General features: G+C 43.0%; 1 protein-coding gene across 1 annotated transcript in view; it reads right to left on the bottom strand.

Annotated features, from left to right (window-relative positions):
* LPCAT3 (lysophosphatidylcholine acyltransferase 3) overlaps window positions 1-17,139 on the bottom strand; it is a 709,408-nt gene that overhangs the window by 294,576 nt on the left and 397,693 nt on the right. Inside the window, exon 9 of the mRNA XM_044079698.1 lies at window positions 5,753-5,919. Within this exon, the coding sequence (XP_043935633.1) occupies window positions 5,753-5,919 (167 nt within the window). The remainder of the gene's footprint in view (window positions 1-5,752; window positions 5,920-17,139) is intronic.

The raw sequence follows: 17,139 nt of genomic DNA, 5'->3' as shown, positions 1-17,139 counted from the left end.
TATCTGGGCTCCCCATTTGCTTGTCAACATGTTGAAAATCCTTGGTTCCAATTTCCACTCATGTGGGTCCATGAGGTTTCTGCTTAGTTCGTCTGCCAGTGTATTTAGTTTTCCTGGCAGGAATTGAGCTTGCAAATGTACTTGATAGCTCAGAGCTGTGTTCCACAATGCCATGATTAGTCTGCAGAGGGGGTAAGAATGTGTACCCCCCCCTTCTTGTTTATGTACCACATAACAGTGGTGTTGCCAGTCCACCAAAGGAACTCTAGGCGTAGGCAAGGTATGATAGGAACCGATCCTGTGAATGTTGACACCATGGGCTTTTGAGATACCATTGCAGTTTCCTCATATGCAGCCTTGCATATGGAATTAGAAGAATGCAGGAGGCCAAGAACCCCAAGGCTTGCAGTATTTGCCTTGCAGATAACTGGGTTTTTGTGGTCACTTGTTTGAAGTAGGTTGTCAAATGAATCCGTTTCTCTGGCGTGAGGAAAGCCATCTGGGAAGTTGTATTCAAGCTTGCTCCCAGGAATATAATTTGTTGACAGGGTACCAGGTGTGATTTGTTTCATTTATGGTGTACCCCAGACAAGTCAGTACCCTTTGGACAAAGGCCAGATGATTCAAAAGTATGTCCTGGCTTTCTGCCGGAATTAGACGACCGTCCAGATATGGATATATTTGAATATTTCTTTGCCTGCAAAATGCAATTACTGGAGCCAGGCACTTTGTGAATACCCTGGGCACAGTAGACAAGCCAAAGGGCAGTGCAAGTAGCCTGCTTTGAAGCGTAGGTATCTTCTGCAAGATTCCCTGATTGGGATAGGCAGGTAAGCCTCTTTTAAATCTAGAGTTGCCAACCAGGGGTCCTTGCCTAGCATAGGAAATAACTGGTGAAGAGTCAGCATCTTGAATATTGGAATGTCCAGAAAGGTGTTTAGAGTAGACAGGTCCAGAATTGGACACCATGATTTGTCTTTTCTGGGTACCAGGGAAAGTCTGGAATAGAAACCTTGTCCCTTTTCCCCTTCTTGTACTAGCGGAATAGCTCCCATGTTTAGGAGGGAAAGTACTTGTTTCTGAGCCTCTGCCCACTGATTTGGGGGCAGGTCTGGCCACTCGCTTGGAGTTAGCAACGTGTGGAAATGAAATCTGTATCCCTGGGACACTATTTAAAATCCATTTGTCCTGGGTTATAAGGTGCCAGTTTTCTGCATGAAGAGCCAGTTTTCCCCCCAAAGGGGCGGCTAAGAGGCAAGTGCTTGGTAATTTTAAAGGAAAGTCATTGAGACTGTTTACCATAGGGTGGTGTGTTGTTATTATTTCCAGATTTGGAAGTGGAAGCACCCCATTGCTTAGTTTTGAAAGTCCCTTGGGACTGAAACCTGGTGCTTTTGGAGTGTCTGGTTTTGGCTTGAGAGGCTCTGGAAGGAGCTGGAAAGTACCAGTTCTTAGTAGGCCAGTGCCTACTAATTCTTGGAGGTTGTACATGCAAGAAATCTTTCACAGTTTGCATAGATTTAGCTTTATCTTCCATCTTTTTTAGAACTTCTTCAGCCTTATTGCCAAACAGACGGTCCTGTTGCAATGGAGCATTCAACAGTTTTGCTTTAACATGATCAGGCAGAGATTGCTCCTTAAGCCAAGCATGCCTTCTAAGCACAGACCCAGTAACAGCAGCCCGGCAAGAGGCCTCTAAAGAATCAAAACCACATTGCAAAGTATGTTTTCCAACTTGTTCTGCTGAATGCAATAAATCCTACAAATCTTTATTTTCCACACAGTCAGAAATCAACATAATTTTCTGTTTAAGCAGTCCCATTATATGCTGCTGATATTTTAGCATATGGAATTGACAGTTTAAAGCCCTGATTGCCAAGGTTGCAGAAGTATAAACCTTTTTACCCCATCTATCCAGCGCCCTGCAGTCTCTATCAGAAGGGGTAGGATTTTTAGCAGTAGAAGCCTTAATGCCCTTGGGCCCCTGAGAAATGGTTTCAGGGTCTGCAACAGGATTTTTGAAAAGGAAATTGTGGGACTCAGGAACTCTGTAGTATCTGTCTGGTTTACTAGGGGCCAGCGGCAAGGAATCAGGGGCCATACTGGATTCTGAAAACACATCAACAATGTCTAGTAGAGGAGGTATAGCCAAAGGCCTATGCTGAGGAAGAAGGAAATCCCTAAGCCTCTTTTTGGATTCAGAAAAATCCTGACTTTCCCAGTGGAAATGCTCCCTTTAAGGTATGCAAAGTTTCCCCAAAAGAAAAATCCTCAGGGGGAGAAGGAGAGAATGGAATCCTCTGCATCAAAGTCCTCATAAGTAGGTATGGACAAATCCAGGTCATTAGAAGAGTCAGAAGTAACAGAGTCCTGTTCAAAAGATTCATAGTCAAGTTCAGCCCTAGGCCTCTTAGAAGGGGGGGGGGGGTTGACTACCCCTGATTAGAGCAATCATTTCTTTTTTAGGCATAGGGGCCTGAAAATGTGGCCTGGGCGTCAGTTTTTTAGATAGAGATCAAGATTTAGGCCTTAGTATTGAAGGTGGAGTCAGTTTAATATGCAAGTCTGTAGGCCTAAATACACCCTCAGAAGCCGGTGCCTGCACAGCGGCTCCGAACCCATCCAATGTAGAGACATCCACGGGTTCCATAGGTGAAGCACCTTGCGGCATACCGGACTCCGAATGGGTCTCAGTAGAGGCCTGCGAATCAGAAGCAGCGGGTATCAGGGGCTGCGAAAGCGCCTCACTGAGTACCGGCGAACTGGCAACTGGCTTAGCAGAAGCGTTGGCAGTTTTGGACCTCAAGGGCCTGTCTCTGTCTTTTTCTTTGCATTTTTTTTGGTATTCCGGTAGTCGGATGGCTAACCAACGTCATTTCTGGATAATTAAACAGAGAACCGAAATATTTAGAAGCAAATATATACCGATGACTGATAGTGCGCTGACTAAATAAAGCACAAAACCGACAGCAAGGTATGTCATGGTCAGGGCCCTAGGCAAGGAATACAGTACAAATGAAAATCCTTATGAGGTATTTGCTTCCCACAAGTAATACAATTATTAACTTTTACTGACATCGGTAAGGAGCAAGAAAAAGTTTCCCCAACAGGGTACTTAGCTTTTAGCTGTAGACTTCGGTTCTGAAACTCAAAAACGAAAATTTCAGGAGTCAGATGACCATCACTTGCGAACTGCTTCTGCTTCGGGGCACCGCACAGCAAGAAAGACTGATGTAATGCCATCGGTTGCATGTTTTATACCCCTGACGACCTGACGTCATGGAAGAAGAGACAGCAACTGATGCAGGAATTTGTTAATCAGGCCAACTGTGGGCTACTGCAAGCAGATAACCCTAAAAGTGATGACTGCAACAGTGAAACACAAAGAACATCTGACTAAAGTCAAGGTCCAAAATGAGACAGAATTCACCCAGTCATGTAAAAGGATAACTTCCAAACCCGTTCTGAAACTGGACAGGTCCCCCCGAACACAGTCTGATCCAAAGAGATCCAGTGAGATGGAATAGTCTGACAGCAAAGTTTTTGTGGGGAGAACATGTGAGCTCCAAAATATGGCTAGCATGCCCACAACTTGAATATAACAGTCTTTGCTGAGAGTTTTCCAAGCTGGGGTAAACTGAACATCTCAATCTCAGACCAAATTCAGGACGGTCTCCCTTCCTGGAAGACAGCCTGCCCTTTGAAGGCAAGAACGTGTGATGCTGCACAAATTACCTTGATTTTATTTTATTTTTTTTGGGCACCATCCCCAGTGCTCCACTTCTGTGCCAGGTCTGCCAGATTCTCCATGCCAGCCCAGACTTACCCCAATATAGCTAGAGCTGGTTGCAGAGCCAAAGGTCATCCCAGGGGTCTTTGCCTTCAACATAATCTTTTTTTTTTTTTTTTTTAATTTACAACTATATTGTTACTCCCCATCTCCCCACTGCGGCCCTTGTGATGGTGTCAGAGGCATGGGGGTGCAATAGTGGTATTCAGTGTACAACCCTGTCTCTGCAGCAGCTCAGCCAGGCCCACCACCCCTCCACTCTTCGGACTATGCCCCCTAATGAGACGTCCCTAATCTCCAACAGGATCACTACTAGGAACACCCATATATCTGCCCACCCTATGGGATGGTCCCTCACATACCACTCCATCATTCTCCTAAGCTGCTAACTGTACCCAAGTTAGCTGGGTCACAGTCAAGGCTTCATCCCTCTATGCCAGCAGAGTGGTTTACGCAGGCATTTTTATCTTTTGAGGGTTAGATAGGCTAGTTTAAAAAGGTTCTATAAAGAAGTGATGATTCTTTTGCAAAAAATTCTGAGTGGGTTGACTGAAAAGTAGTTCACCAGAAAATGGATTTCAGGATTTTGTTCCTGAGCTTCCCCATAAAAACTTAAAATCTCAATCAAGCCATTTTCCACAAGTAAACAGCTGAGCCTACAGCCCTACACATTTACCTACTTTCACTGACTGGGTTAGACCTACTAAGCAAGGCCCATTTGCACAGAAGACCTGAGGTAATATTCAAGACTACTTGGATTCTTGTCAGAGCACTAGTGAAATCCTCCTACTCTTTTCTGACAAGTTCCACTGAATCTTTTACAATCAAGCCAACTAGAGGTAACTCAGGCATGTGGGGCTTTGGTGTATCAGAAGGACGACACCCTCACGAATGAGCACTCCGCTTATGCTGTACTGCAGTATCAGTACTGAAACAGGAGTTCACGTACCTAGTGTGGGGATAAAACACATGGTTCTCTGATCTCCCCTGCAATGGTGAGTGTGCTAAATTGAACAATTGAAAATGTCTTGCATAGTGCTTCAGTAAGATACAGTCTTGACAAAAACTCTTTGGTCCAGGCTCTGGGCAGCCTCAAAATTTACTAGAAACTTTTTAAGCAAATGAGAATGGAATTGGAGACAGACTTTGAGAGTTTTCAAGTTACAATGGGGCAGAGCAGTAAATTCTCTTGCCAAAAGCCTTAGACTTCTTGTTGAACAGTACACTAGCAAAGCCTTGTAGTCTCTGGGTTGGCGTGAAGATACCACATGAGTCTGAACTATGATGGATAGACTTTTTTCCCTCTTAGCTGGAAGCTTAGAGGAAACCCACATTTTTTGAGGACTGGGACTGAAGGGCAAACTAAAGGATGCCTCCAGACTACCTGGAGACATTCTTAACAACTGCCTCTGTATGAAGATAATTCAAGTTCTTCACACCTTTTCTCAGAAACTCTGGAAGGCATGTGGTGGGAGGGATGGAGGAAAAGTGTGTTAGGATCAGTCTTGAGCGTTAAGAGCTTCTACAAAGTAGATTACTTTTATGGGGGGTGGGGGGCAGAAATGGGCATAAACTGATGATCTTTGTCTGTCACAGAGACAAACAGCCTCAGGGTTCTTGGAATCCTCAGAGCAGCAAGATTGCAAGGGAGTCTCAAGGCCACTCCATCAGCAGGTGTATGCTTCCACACTGCATTGCCTGAAGGCACTGTCAGGGGATATGGAACCTCCACACAAAAGTGCACAACAGTTGGTGGTAAAAGTAAAACATCTTGGAAAAAAGCCAAATAATTTCAGACTGCAGCTGATTCAGTCACCTGAACCACCTGGGTCAAATTCAGGGCTTTAGCCTTCTACACCACTGGGAGGCTTATCCTGTGAAAACTTTAAAAGAAAGAAAATTCCAAACCATACATACTAATTAAGAAAAACAGTCAAATAAGTGAAATAAAATTCTGCTTACCTGGCAACCCATGCATTGGTATTAATATTGAAAGAGGCAATTGTCCCTGTGAAAAGAGGAGTTGTCTCAAACAACCAAACTTTCATATTCGCACAACCATCCCATTTAGCTTTTCCAGTCTCATCCTTTCCATTGTAAGCTAGGCCAGTCATTATACAAACACCCTCCTAATACAAAAATAAAATAAAACAAAAACACACAAAAAAATTAATTTCAGAAGTAAAAATGCATGCTGATACATTCCTATTTCAATAATTCAAAGAAAAATCATAGTTATGACCAACAACTTGTCAGATTCAGGGTAATGTACATGCTCAGCAAATGCCATCTTGAAAATGTGTTCCCCCACCCCATTTTCATTTTGCAAACATAAGTTATTTTTTTCAAAGTCTGAGGAACTAGTTTTATGCACTGCAGAATATGAGTGTATGTTCACACATCGATCAAAAACTTCATCGAACATTCCATAGAAAATTCCATAGACAGTAATCTGCGGACATCACTTATCGAAGAGTGAAATTGTAAAAAAAAAAAAAAAAAAAAAAAAATCTTTGAAAGGTAATAGTTGGCCAAAAACTGTATAAGGTAAACTAAAACCTTTTAAAATGTGACTTTTCTCCCACTGTGGTGTGATCTTGGAGTTGGTATATATAGTTGGGGGGTGGGGGCCACAGCCCCTCACCTTCGAGTATTACCTCCTTGTTGATGGCCAATTATTACCTTTCAATAATTTTTTTACGATGATTTCATTCTTCAATGAAAGCGATGTTTGGGAATTACTGTTCGAGGAATAGCTTGACGAAGTTTATGTTCGATGTATGAACACAGACCCACAGAACACTACAATTTCTCTGCCATTCGTACCCAATAATATCAGGAGTTTTGTATAGCAACAGGAAACAAGTGGGCAGGTAAGTAGGGTGGGGGTGATACTCTTATCTGTCAAAATGTAAGAGTTTGGCTAAAATAAATGCTACTGACGTAGTATCTATCCTCTGAAATCTGACAAGTACCATCCATCTGTGCATCTCTGAACTGTTCAAGAAGTGAAAACAATAAGGCAGATTGCATCTGCAGAGCTGTTTTTCTTTGTTTTGTTGCTGCTTTACATTCTGTACTATAAAAACTTAACATGGGCTGGGTGCATTTTCTTCAAGTTTCTTTTTCAAAAGTTAAGAGTCCTGCCCCTTGATAATGGATCTGCCTGTGAGCTGAAACACCTAGGCTGTACTGGGAAAGTACTAACGATGCAACCACTGTGAAATGAATATTACTTCTCAAAACTGAAAGACCTGAAAACAAGTGAAGATATTTAACAGACTGCAGAATTATTTTGAGCGCCTTACTTTTACCTCCTTCAGTTGTTTCATTGATCACTGACATGTTACCAAGATACCAGTTAACTGTTAACTTCACTACTGTGTACAAGGGAATCCCTATGCTCTGGTCTAATTTCCCTCAACCTATTAACTTCAATTTTAATAGCAATGAGCTCTTCTGTTTAAAGAAGGCTTGTCAATAGCTGTAAAACATTTACTATGTTCATATACTTCCTGCAAAGCTTACTCACCTGCTTACACTGCAGTCATGTACAGGACTACTGTTGACCATTCTAGGAAGCACTTTTTTTTTCTATACCCTGCATTACTTCTGCCCTGTTAAAACTCTCCTGGTCCTGTGCTCACCCTTTAATTAATGCTAAAGAAACACAGTTTGCTAGTTTCTAATGCATACAGTGTTGAAACTGAGAATGGTAACTGAGATGCAGCTGGAATATATACGATACCTGTAGAATTCTAACGTACCACACTTCAAGCCATTCTACACAAATTTGAGCCTTTTCAATCCCAATGTCCACCCAGAACACCTAGTGGTGGTGTTTTTGTGTGTGTGTGTGTGTGTGTGTGTGTGTGTGTGTGTGTGTGTGTGTGCGTGCGCATGGGGAGGGTTGCAGACATATCACAACTAACATTCACCTTATCTTCTATGATAGTGAATCAAATGGGTTAATTTACAAATGCCTTACAGACAAGCACAGGACTTGCACTGGTCTACTATCTACCTGCAACCTCTTTATACTCTAAAAATACGCAAATTGGTAGCATAATCTCTCTTCTACAGTGTCTGAATGCAATTTTAATGGGTGGTCTTAACCTGCACTGGACTGAAACCCTGCAAAAAATCATTCGTAAATCACAAGTAGATTACATTTTCACTAATCGGTTTGCTGTACACTGGACTAGATCCTCACAGTGACCCTTGCACTACTCTTGACAGGGTTCTCATCAAAAGATATGAAATATATCTCTTGATAACTGCTATCACTCCAAACAATTGTAGACCATCAACTTACTCTGCAAAAATCATGCTACCTGGTAAATCTGTTCAATACAGGGCTTTCACAGCACAACTTGGGTAAACCCTGGTTGCCACCAACTGAACTGGTCACTGATTAACGAACAAAATGACTGTAATGTCACTTCAGAATATCTTCTGAATATGCTTCTGTCTCTACAAAACTAGTTTTATACCATCAAAATTAGAAGAATTAAAGAAAAGGCTGTTCCATAGATTATCACAGAAATTCACAAAGCACTTAGTAGACAAGCAGTCTGGACAAAATACAAAGGGTACCAATAGCCCTAAGCAATGCACAGAGTACAGAGAGTTCAATCACCTAAGTCACAGCAAATAGAACACTAATAAACATCAGCTCCAAGATGCAGGGGGCAGGTATAAAGTTTTAAGACCAGATGACTCTGTACCAAATGGCAAACCATGCACTGGAAGAGATGAAGGACAATAAAAAAAGACCAATTAACACTGATTTGTCCATTCTTGGACAAACAGGCAGTTTGACCAAGTGCAATACCAGCACCTAATGGGGACAAATGTGCACAGCATGCAACTTATAAACCAAAGGTGGTGCTTCACTCTACCAGGTCATCTCACTGTGGCTGCCTTAATGAAGCATGTGTGAGAAAGTTCTACTGTGCAAGAACTTGCCAATAACAGTACATGTTCAAAAAGATCACTGTTGCAATAATCTTACTACTGATGTCTGGCTCAACTTCCAAAACTCAGGATCCTCCCCACTAGGCATAGCATATGCACAGCTCCTGGTACGTTTGTACATGCAGCATAAAACCAGCCTGCCATCTCACAGCTTTCTTGCCCAGAAATAAGGTACATCTTTATGAGTGTAAAGACAAAGAAGGGATAGCCAATATGCATACACATGTATAATACAACTACTCAGCAAAGAAAAAGAAATAACATATGAACAGGGGAATGAATATGGGGGGAGAAAAACAATACTCCAACCACTACCAAGACACGATACTGCTATTGCCGGTGGAGAAAACGCATTCAATAGAGTCAGCTGGCATTTTCTGAGCAGGGCAATGGAAGCAGCTGCATTTCCTGATAGAATAATAGGGTTAATTAGGAGCATACATGAAGGATTGGAGGCAAGATTTAAAGAGGAAGGGCTCCTCTCAAACAAGCTGTGTTTGAAAAGAGCAACCAGTCCGGGGGGGGGGTCCACTTTCCTATTCATTTATGTTATATTTACTACCACGGAAAAAGAAGAAAGGACTTACAAATTCAAGAATATAACTATTATGGTTATTGAGAAAAGTTAGCTTTATTTGCAAATATTATTTTATACTTGATAAATATGGAAAAAGACATTTTAATATTGTGGAATATTTTAAGGCAGTTTCAAGTCATTTGGGGAAGCTAAAACATTGAAGAAAACACAAAGGCTGCAGCAGCAAACTATGTACCCACACATGAACTGATTCAGAAACACACTTTTAAGGGGACATTATAAGATAAATTTAGGTGTATGGATTAAAAAAGGATTTTGTTAGGTCAGTTAAGAATAAATGTGAAAAAACAATAGAGTTTCTAATAATATGGACAGTAAGATACAAATAGTGAACACGGTTTCAGTCCCTTTAGTTTTAAATACAGGTCAGGCATATTTTTCTCCGTCAGAGAAGAAGCTGTGGACAATAATTAATAAATAAATGAAAGAATTTATTTGGGAGGGGAAGAGGGCAACAGTTATGTTGAAAAAGTTGATCATCCCCATAGAAAGTACAGTTTTGTACCTACCATAAATGTAGATGTTCGAAGATCCACATTGCTGCAGTCCTTACACTTGGGTAGTCCGCTGTCCTCGGTCGGCCCGAATAACAAAGTATAAGGCTGACGTCGGTCAAGGCGCATTTGACTGACATCAGGACGTCAGGGTACAAATGCGCATGACCGACGTCATATCCTCAGTCTTTTCTTGCCCCAGATGTCAGAAGACCCTAAACATAAAGGTCAAAACCCAAAGACAACAACCAAACAACCAACCATCCTAACACTAAAAATATATACAATATATACAATATACCTCATATTGACAACCCAACCCACACAACCGCCTCAAACTACAGAGGGGAAGGAGGGAGGGTAAATTGGACTGCAGCAATGTGGATCTTCGAACATCTACATTTATGGTAGGTACAAAACTGTACTATGTTCTTCATCTCACATTGCTGCAGTCCTTACACTTGGGTAGAATCCCAAAGCAGAGGTACGGGAGGATGGCCAAACTATAATGAAGCAGGAGCTGCCAAAATGCCCTGCAAAACAGCAGTGGCAAAACCAGCCCTGGACTTAGAGTACAGTGGAAGGTGATAATGCCTAGAGAAAGTATGCACTGAACTCCAAGTAGCTGCCTCCAAAATATCCTTAGTTGCCACCCCCTCAAAAAGCTGTTGAAGTGGCAGTAGCCCTAGTGGAATGAGGCCTAATCCCAGCTGGAATCTCCTTGCCATGATGGGAATAACAGAAAGCAATGCAAAACCCAATCCACTTAGAAATAGTTTGTTTTGACACAGGCTTGCCCTGAGAACTCAAAGCAAAAGAAACAAATAACTGCTGAGACTGCCTGAACCCTTTAGTTCTGTCCAAATAATATCGCAACTGCCTGTGTACATCTAAAGTGTGCAAAATCTTTTCCCCTTTATTTTGGGGATTTGCATAAAAAGTAGGCAAATGAATAGTTTGGTTTAAAGCCACACTAGAAACCACCTTAGGCATAAAGGAAGGATTAGTACGTAAAGATACCCTATCCTTATGAAAAATTAAGAAAGGCTCAACGCCATAAGGGCCTGCAACTCAGAAACCCTTCTTGCAGAGGTAATAGCCAACAAAAAGCAGTCTTCCATGACAAAACTTTAATTCAGCAGTAGCTGCAGGCTCAAAAGGTTGTAGAGTGAGTTTCTCCAACACAAAATTGAGATCCCAAGCAGGAGTAGGAGCTCTTCATGGGGGTCTTATATTCTTTGCCCCTCTAAGAAATTGCTTGAACAAAGGATGAGAAAACAATGGTGGGTCACAATCATAGTGAGCGAAATTGCTGCAGCATGAACCTTAATAGAAGAGAAGGACAAACCTTTGTCCAATAACTCAGTAAGATATTGAAGAGCCACACTTAAATTAGGCTCAGAAACATCAAAATCCTTTGCTGCACTCCAAAATAAAAATCTCTTCCATTTATCTGCGTACACTTTCCTTGTACTAGGCCTTCTAGCTTCCAAAATAACATTCAAAACTTGCTGTGGAAGTGGAGGCCCACTATGGTTCAAAACAGAATATGCCAGGCTGTTAGGTGCAGAGAGTGAAGCTTGACATTGAGCAAATGACTGTCCTCCTGAGACAACAGGTGTGGAATCGAAGGCAAAGGCCATGGAGGCTTCCGTACCAGGCTTCTCAGTAATGGGTACCAATGCTGTCGAGGCCAATCTGGAGCTATCAAAATCATCCTTGGCTTGTCTTGTCTGGCCTTTAGTTGTACCTTTGGGAGGAGAGGCAGAGGCGGAAAGGCATACACATGAAGATTGCTCCAATTGAAGGAAAGAGCATCCACTTTCCAAGCTGTGGGATGAAACCTTTTGTGCAAAACTTTGGCAGCTGATGGTTTAGTGGAGAAGCGAACAGATCTATGTCTGGAGTTCCCCATGACACTGTCAATTTCTGAAATACATGAGGATCCAATTTCCACTCGTGGGGATCCATAATTTGCCTGCTCAACACATCTGCTAAGGAGTTCTGTGCTCCCGGCAGAAACCTTGCCTGAAGATTTAGCTGTAAACTGAGAGCAGTCTCCCACAAAAGCATTGCTTGCCTGCATAGAGGATAAGAATGTGTTCCGCCTTGCTTGTTGATGTACCACATGACAGTTGTGTTGTCTGTTAGAATCAACACCTGCTCTGGAAGAAGTAAATCCTTGAAAGCTATTAATGCAAACTGGACTGCTAACATCTCTTTCAAGTTGATATGTAGATGTTGTAGTCTGGCAGGCCACTTGTCTTGTATCCACTTTCCATTCAGATGAGCTCCCCAAGCTTTGTCTGAGGCATCTGTCGTTAGAATCTGACTCGCCTCTGGCTGGGTCACAGAGAGTCCCTTGTTTAGGTGACATTCCTGAGCCCACCACAACAATTCCTTTTGAATGCAAGGTATTATTTGAATGACAGTGTCCAAATCCTGGCAGTGCTGTGTCCATACATTTTTGAGATACCATTGTAGCTTCCTCATATGCAGTTTGGCATTGGGAAGCACCAGAATACAAGATGCCATGAACCCCAAGGCTTGAAGGACTGTCCTTGCAGTCAGCCTGGACTGATGAGACAACTGATGAAAGTAAAGGGAAAGATTCTTTTGTTTGTCCGGGGTCAAAAAGGCCAGCTGGGATGCTGTATTCAGTCTCACACCCAGAAAGCACATGTCCTGAGAGGGTACTAGACTGGACTTTATTTCATTCACAGAATACCCTAGGCATCTTAGCACTGCTATCACATAATCCAAATGATGAAGAAGCTCGTCCCTTCCTTGAGCCAGAATCAGGCAGTCGTCCAAATAAGGATAGATCTGTATTCCTTTTAACCTGAGGAAAGCTATCACTGGAGCCAGAACCTTCGTGAACACTCTGGGCGCAGTAGATAAGCCAAAGGGCAATGCAGAGAACTGATAATGAGAAGTCCCAGCTCGGCGCAGATACTTCCTGCAACTCAGTCTGATAGGAACATGAAGATAAGCCTCCTTGAGATCCAAGGTTACCATCCAATGATCTTTGCCCAGCAGAGGTAAAAGCTGCTGTAACGTCAACATTTTGAACTTGGGAATGTCCAGATAAGTGTTGAGGATAGATAAGTCCAAAATTGGTCTCCACGTGTTCCCTTTCTTTGGTACCAGGAACAGGCGAGAATAAAATCCTAGGCCCACTTCTGGCATAGGGACCGGCTGTATGGCCCCTATTTGGAGTAACAGAGAAATTTGCTTGTGAGCCTCTATTCTTTGTTGAGGAGGAACGTCTGGCATGCCTTTGAAAGGAGGCAAGGTATGAAAATAAAACCTGTAACCGTGGTAAATGATATCCAACACCCATCTGTCTTGGGTAATTAAACTCCAATTTTCTTTGAAAAGTGCCAACCTTCCTCCCAAAGGTGCTGCCAGACGAGCAGGTTCTGGCAGCTGAAAAGGTAGGTCATTGGGTCTGTTTACGAAAGGACTGACCCCTGCCCTCACCCGAAGACTGTGCAGGAGAACTCCCTGTTCTAGGCCTGAAAGAGCCCTGAGCTCTGCCCCTACCACGTCTAGATCTACCCCTAGACTGGGAATCATAAGAAGGATACGTCCACCCCTTAGTAGGCCAATTTCTACTAAACTTTGGAGGCTGAACCTGTAAAAAATCTTTAACAGTCTGCATAGACTTAGCCTTGTCTTCCATTTTCTTTAAGACTGTCTCAACAGGAGAACCAAACAACACATCAGATTGTAAAGGAGCATCTAAAATCCTTGATTTAACATGGTCAGATAAATTCTGATCCCTCAGCCAGGCGTGCCTGCGAAGAACTGACCCAGTGGCAGCCACCCTAGACGAGGCCTGTACAGCATCAAAACCACATTGCAAAGAATGCTTACCCACCTGTTCAGAAACATGTACTAAATCTTGTAACTCTTTACAATCAATACCTTCCGCCAGAGCATCCACCTTAGACTTCAATTGAGAAAGGAGATAGTTTTGGTATTTCAACATGTGAAACTGGCAATTCAAAGCCCTCATAGCTAGAGTGGAGGAAGTATAAACTTTCTTTCCTCATCTATCCAAGGCCCTGGCCTCTTTATCTGAAGGAACCGGATTCTTGACAACAGAAGCCTTAACACCTTTAGGCCCCTGACTAACAGTTTCTGGGTCTGCCCTAGGACTCTTAAAAAGATACTTATGAGCTTCAGGCACCCTGTAATACCTATCCGGTTTAACAGGAGCAGGAGGCAAAGAATCAGGATTAAGAGAAGCCTCTGTAAAAACATCTTCCACCACATCCAAAACAGGAGGTATAGCCAAAGGCCTATGCTGGGGTAAAAACAAAAATTCCCTAAGCCTTTTCCTGGAATCAGAGAAGTCCTGACCTTCCCACTTAAAATGCTCCCTCATGGAATGTAGAGTTTCTGAAAAAGAAAAATCCTCAGGAGGAGAAGCAGAAGGAGTAGAATCATCCACATCAGAATCAGAATAAGGGGAATACTCCTGCAAGTCTTCAGCCGAAGACTCTGAAACATCCGAAGCCTGCTCAAAACTCCCTAGCTCAAGCTCCACCCTAGGTCTCTTTATCAGGAGGGGGCAAAGAACCCCTAATCAAAGTAATCAAATCTTCTGCCATTTTAAGCATATGCTTCCTGGGCACAGTTCCTGAAGAACTAGGGGTGACACCAACTGAAGCTAAACCTGGCCTGCCTCTGGGAGAAGCCTTGGAAACAGAAGGAGAGGGCCTAACCACCCTAGGAAGGGAGGGGAGTATAGTAACCTGAGAAGCCCCATCAGCCTGACCTGCCTCCTGAGAGGCCACATCTTGCAATAACAAAGTCTATCCCTGGGATCCCAAAGAAACCTCCGGTGGAACCACCGGCTCCACCGACGCCTCTAAAGAACCGGCGTCCGGTACAGACGGTTCTTCTAGCCTAGGCTTAACTGCTTTGTCCTTGCGCTTCTTCGAAGAAGCGGGCGTCGGAGCATCTGACGGCATGTTATAATTGCACCGCTTCCCGAAGACTAACCTGGCACAATCTAACCTTCTCTTTATAGTGCGCTTATTGAATCTAGCACAAGAGCGACACCCAACAACGTCGTGCTCAGGCCCTAAACAAGGAATACACAAAGTATGGTAGTCTCTATGCGGTATCTGTTTCCCACAAGAAATACAATTATTCACTTTTTCTGACATCCGGTAAACCACTGAGGCAAGAAAAAACTAAAATATTCCCCAACGGGGTACTTAGCCAACTTTGACTCGGTCTGAAACTCCGAAATCGAACAATTTCAGAACGCCAACCGGCACTTGCAACGCTGCTTCTGCATCGGACCATGCGGCAAAAAAGACTGAGGATATGACGTCGGTCATGCGCATTTGTACCCTGACGTCCTGATGTCAGTCAAATGCGCCTTGACCGACGTCAGCCTTATACTTTGTTATTCGGGCCGACCGAGGACAGCGGACTACCCAAGTGTAAGGACTGCAGCAATGTGAGATGAAGAACATCAATGTGGTTTAGAGTTACCTGCTTTTAAACAATACACTGCCAAGCAGTTAAGGCTCATATACATAACACAAGTAGGAGGTTTTAAATTAAAGTGAAAAGGGATGATGATGAAACTGCAAGTGTGTAGCAAATAAGAAGGGGGCTAGAACTTACTGGAGAATATTGGCAAAGAAACCAAGGTATTGGGAGCAAGTAACTACAGAGGGAAAGGAAATTCAGTGGGATAAGGCCAAGCAAAAGTTTTGATTGCAGGCTAGAGACTGCCTTCCCTACTGGGGGATTTACTGACATCAGGGTATATGGATAGAGTGCGCTAAATGAAAAAGATGTGGCAGTTTTTAATCAAGCCCTTAACAAAAGTCAATGTTAAAAAAAAAAAAAGAGAGAGAGAGAGAAGGTAATAATGGGGAACATACAATACTGCAGCATTAAGAATTAGTCAGAGGGGGACAGAAAAAATTAGGAAGAGAGACTGCCAGAAGGGCAAATTAAGAAGAACAACAGGAGGACATCTGTATGGCTTCCAAATATGCAAAGTCTAGGTGGTTTAGAATTTTAGCTTTGAAGGATCTGCATACTTGTTTTACACCTCAGACTTCATAGAATTTTTCCTCGGTAAGACAGAAAATGCTAGAGATGTGATGGTAAAAGAGACTTAACTAAACAGGACTTTTTGGGATTGTATAGTAACAAGTTAGCATATTTTAAAAATTCCATACTCTATCGAAATGTTCATAGGTAGGTACTAGGCTATCTGCCCGAGGGCATTTATAAGCCTAGCCAGAGTGTGTTGGCTTTCGCCACCCTATTCATTAACTAACTGATCCTCTGTCAAGCATAGCCAATGAGGTGATCCCAGGGGTGTATTTTGTTACCCATCCACTCGTCAAGGTTTCTCATGAAGAGTGCTAGTGAGGGGCTCTGCCTAATGTAGTTTGGAATTTTGTTCCAAAGCATGGGGAGTCTCTGTGACAGGAATCTATCCCTCCAGCATGTTCTATTTATTGTTGTGGCGAGGTTTAGCTCACTAGAGCGTGTGGCTCACAGTGACTTGGATTTCTTTAGGTGGAGCATGAGCATCAATTCTGAGTTGAACATGGCTTTGTAAGTCAGGCAGGGATCACCTCTGAGTAAGCGATATGCCACTGAGTACAGCCAGATTTTTTCAGTCGGCTGCCTTCATAGGACATATGTTTGAGGCCAGTAATCCTCTTGATGAGGTACTTTTGTGGTCTTTCCAGCTGTTGGAAGTGTCTTGTGAGGTACATCCCAAATGGGGCATTGTACTCTATATGTCTGATGAGTGACGAGTAGAGGGGCACTATAACCTCTTTATTTCTAGATGCAAACCCTTTAGTAATTAGATGGGCCACATAGAAGGATTTCCTAACTACTTTGGCAATATGATTGTCAAAGGAGAGATTACTATCTACCTGGGTCCCCAGATCTCTTATTACCTCTTCTGTATTAAGGGGGCTGCCACCTATATGGTAATTTGTGGGTGTTTTGTTTTTCCCAAACGGGATGACTATGCATTTTTTGGCATTTAGCTTGAAGCCATGACTTTGACACCAGGTGTCCGTCTCAGTAAGGCCCTTTTGGAGGATGTCCGTGTCAGCCGGAGAGTCAATTATGGCTCCCAGTTTGCAGTCATTGGCGAATTTCATTAGCCATAGTCCTCCTGTGTTTGTCTGTACTTCTGAGAAGTATGTGCCGAACAGTAGGGGTCCCAGGACCGAGCCTTGTGGGACACCACTTGTGACTGGTTTAGAGTTGGACCTGGA

The sequence above is a fragment of the Protopterus annectens genome, chromosome 8.part0 (genome assembly GCF_019279795.1).
Source record: "Protopterus annectens isolate FY-2018-M chromosome 8.part0, PAN1.0, whole genome shotgun sequence".
NCBI classification, from domain to species: Eukaryota; Metazoa; Chordata; order Ceratodontiformes; family Protopteridae; genus Protopterus; species Protopterus annectens.
This window is presented reverse-complemented; position numbering and strand designations above follow the sequence as displayed.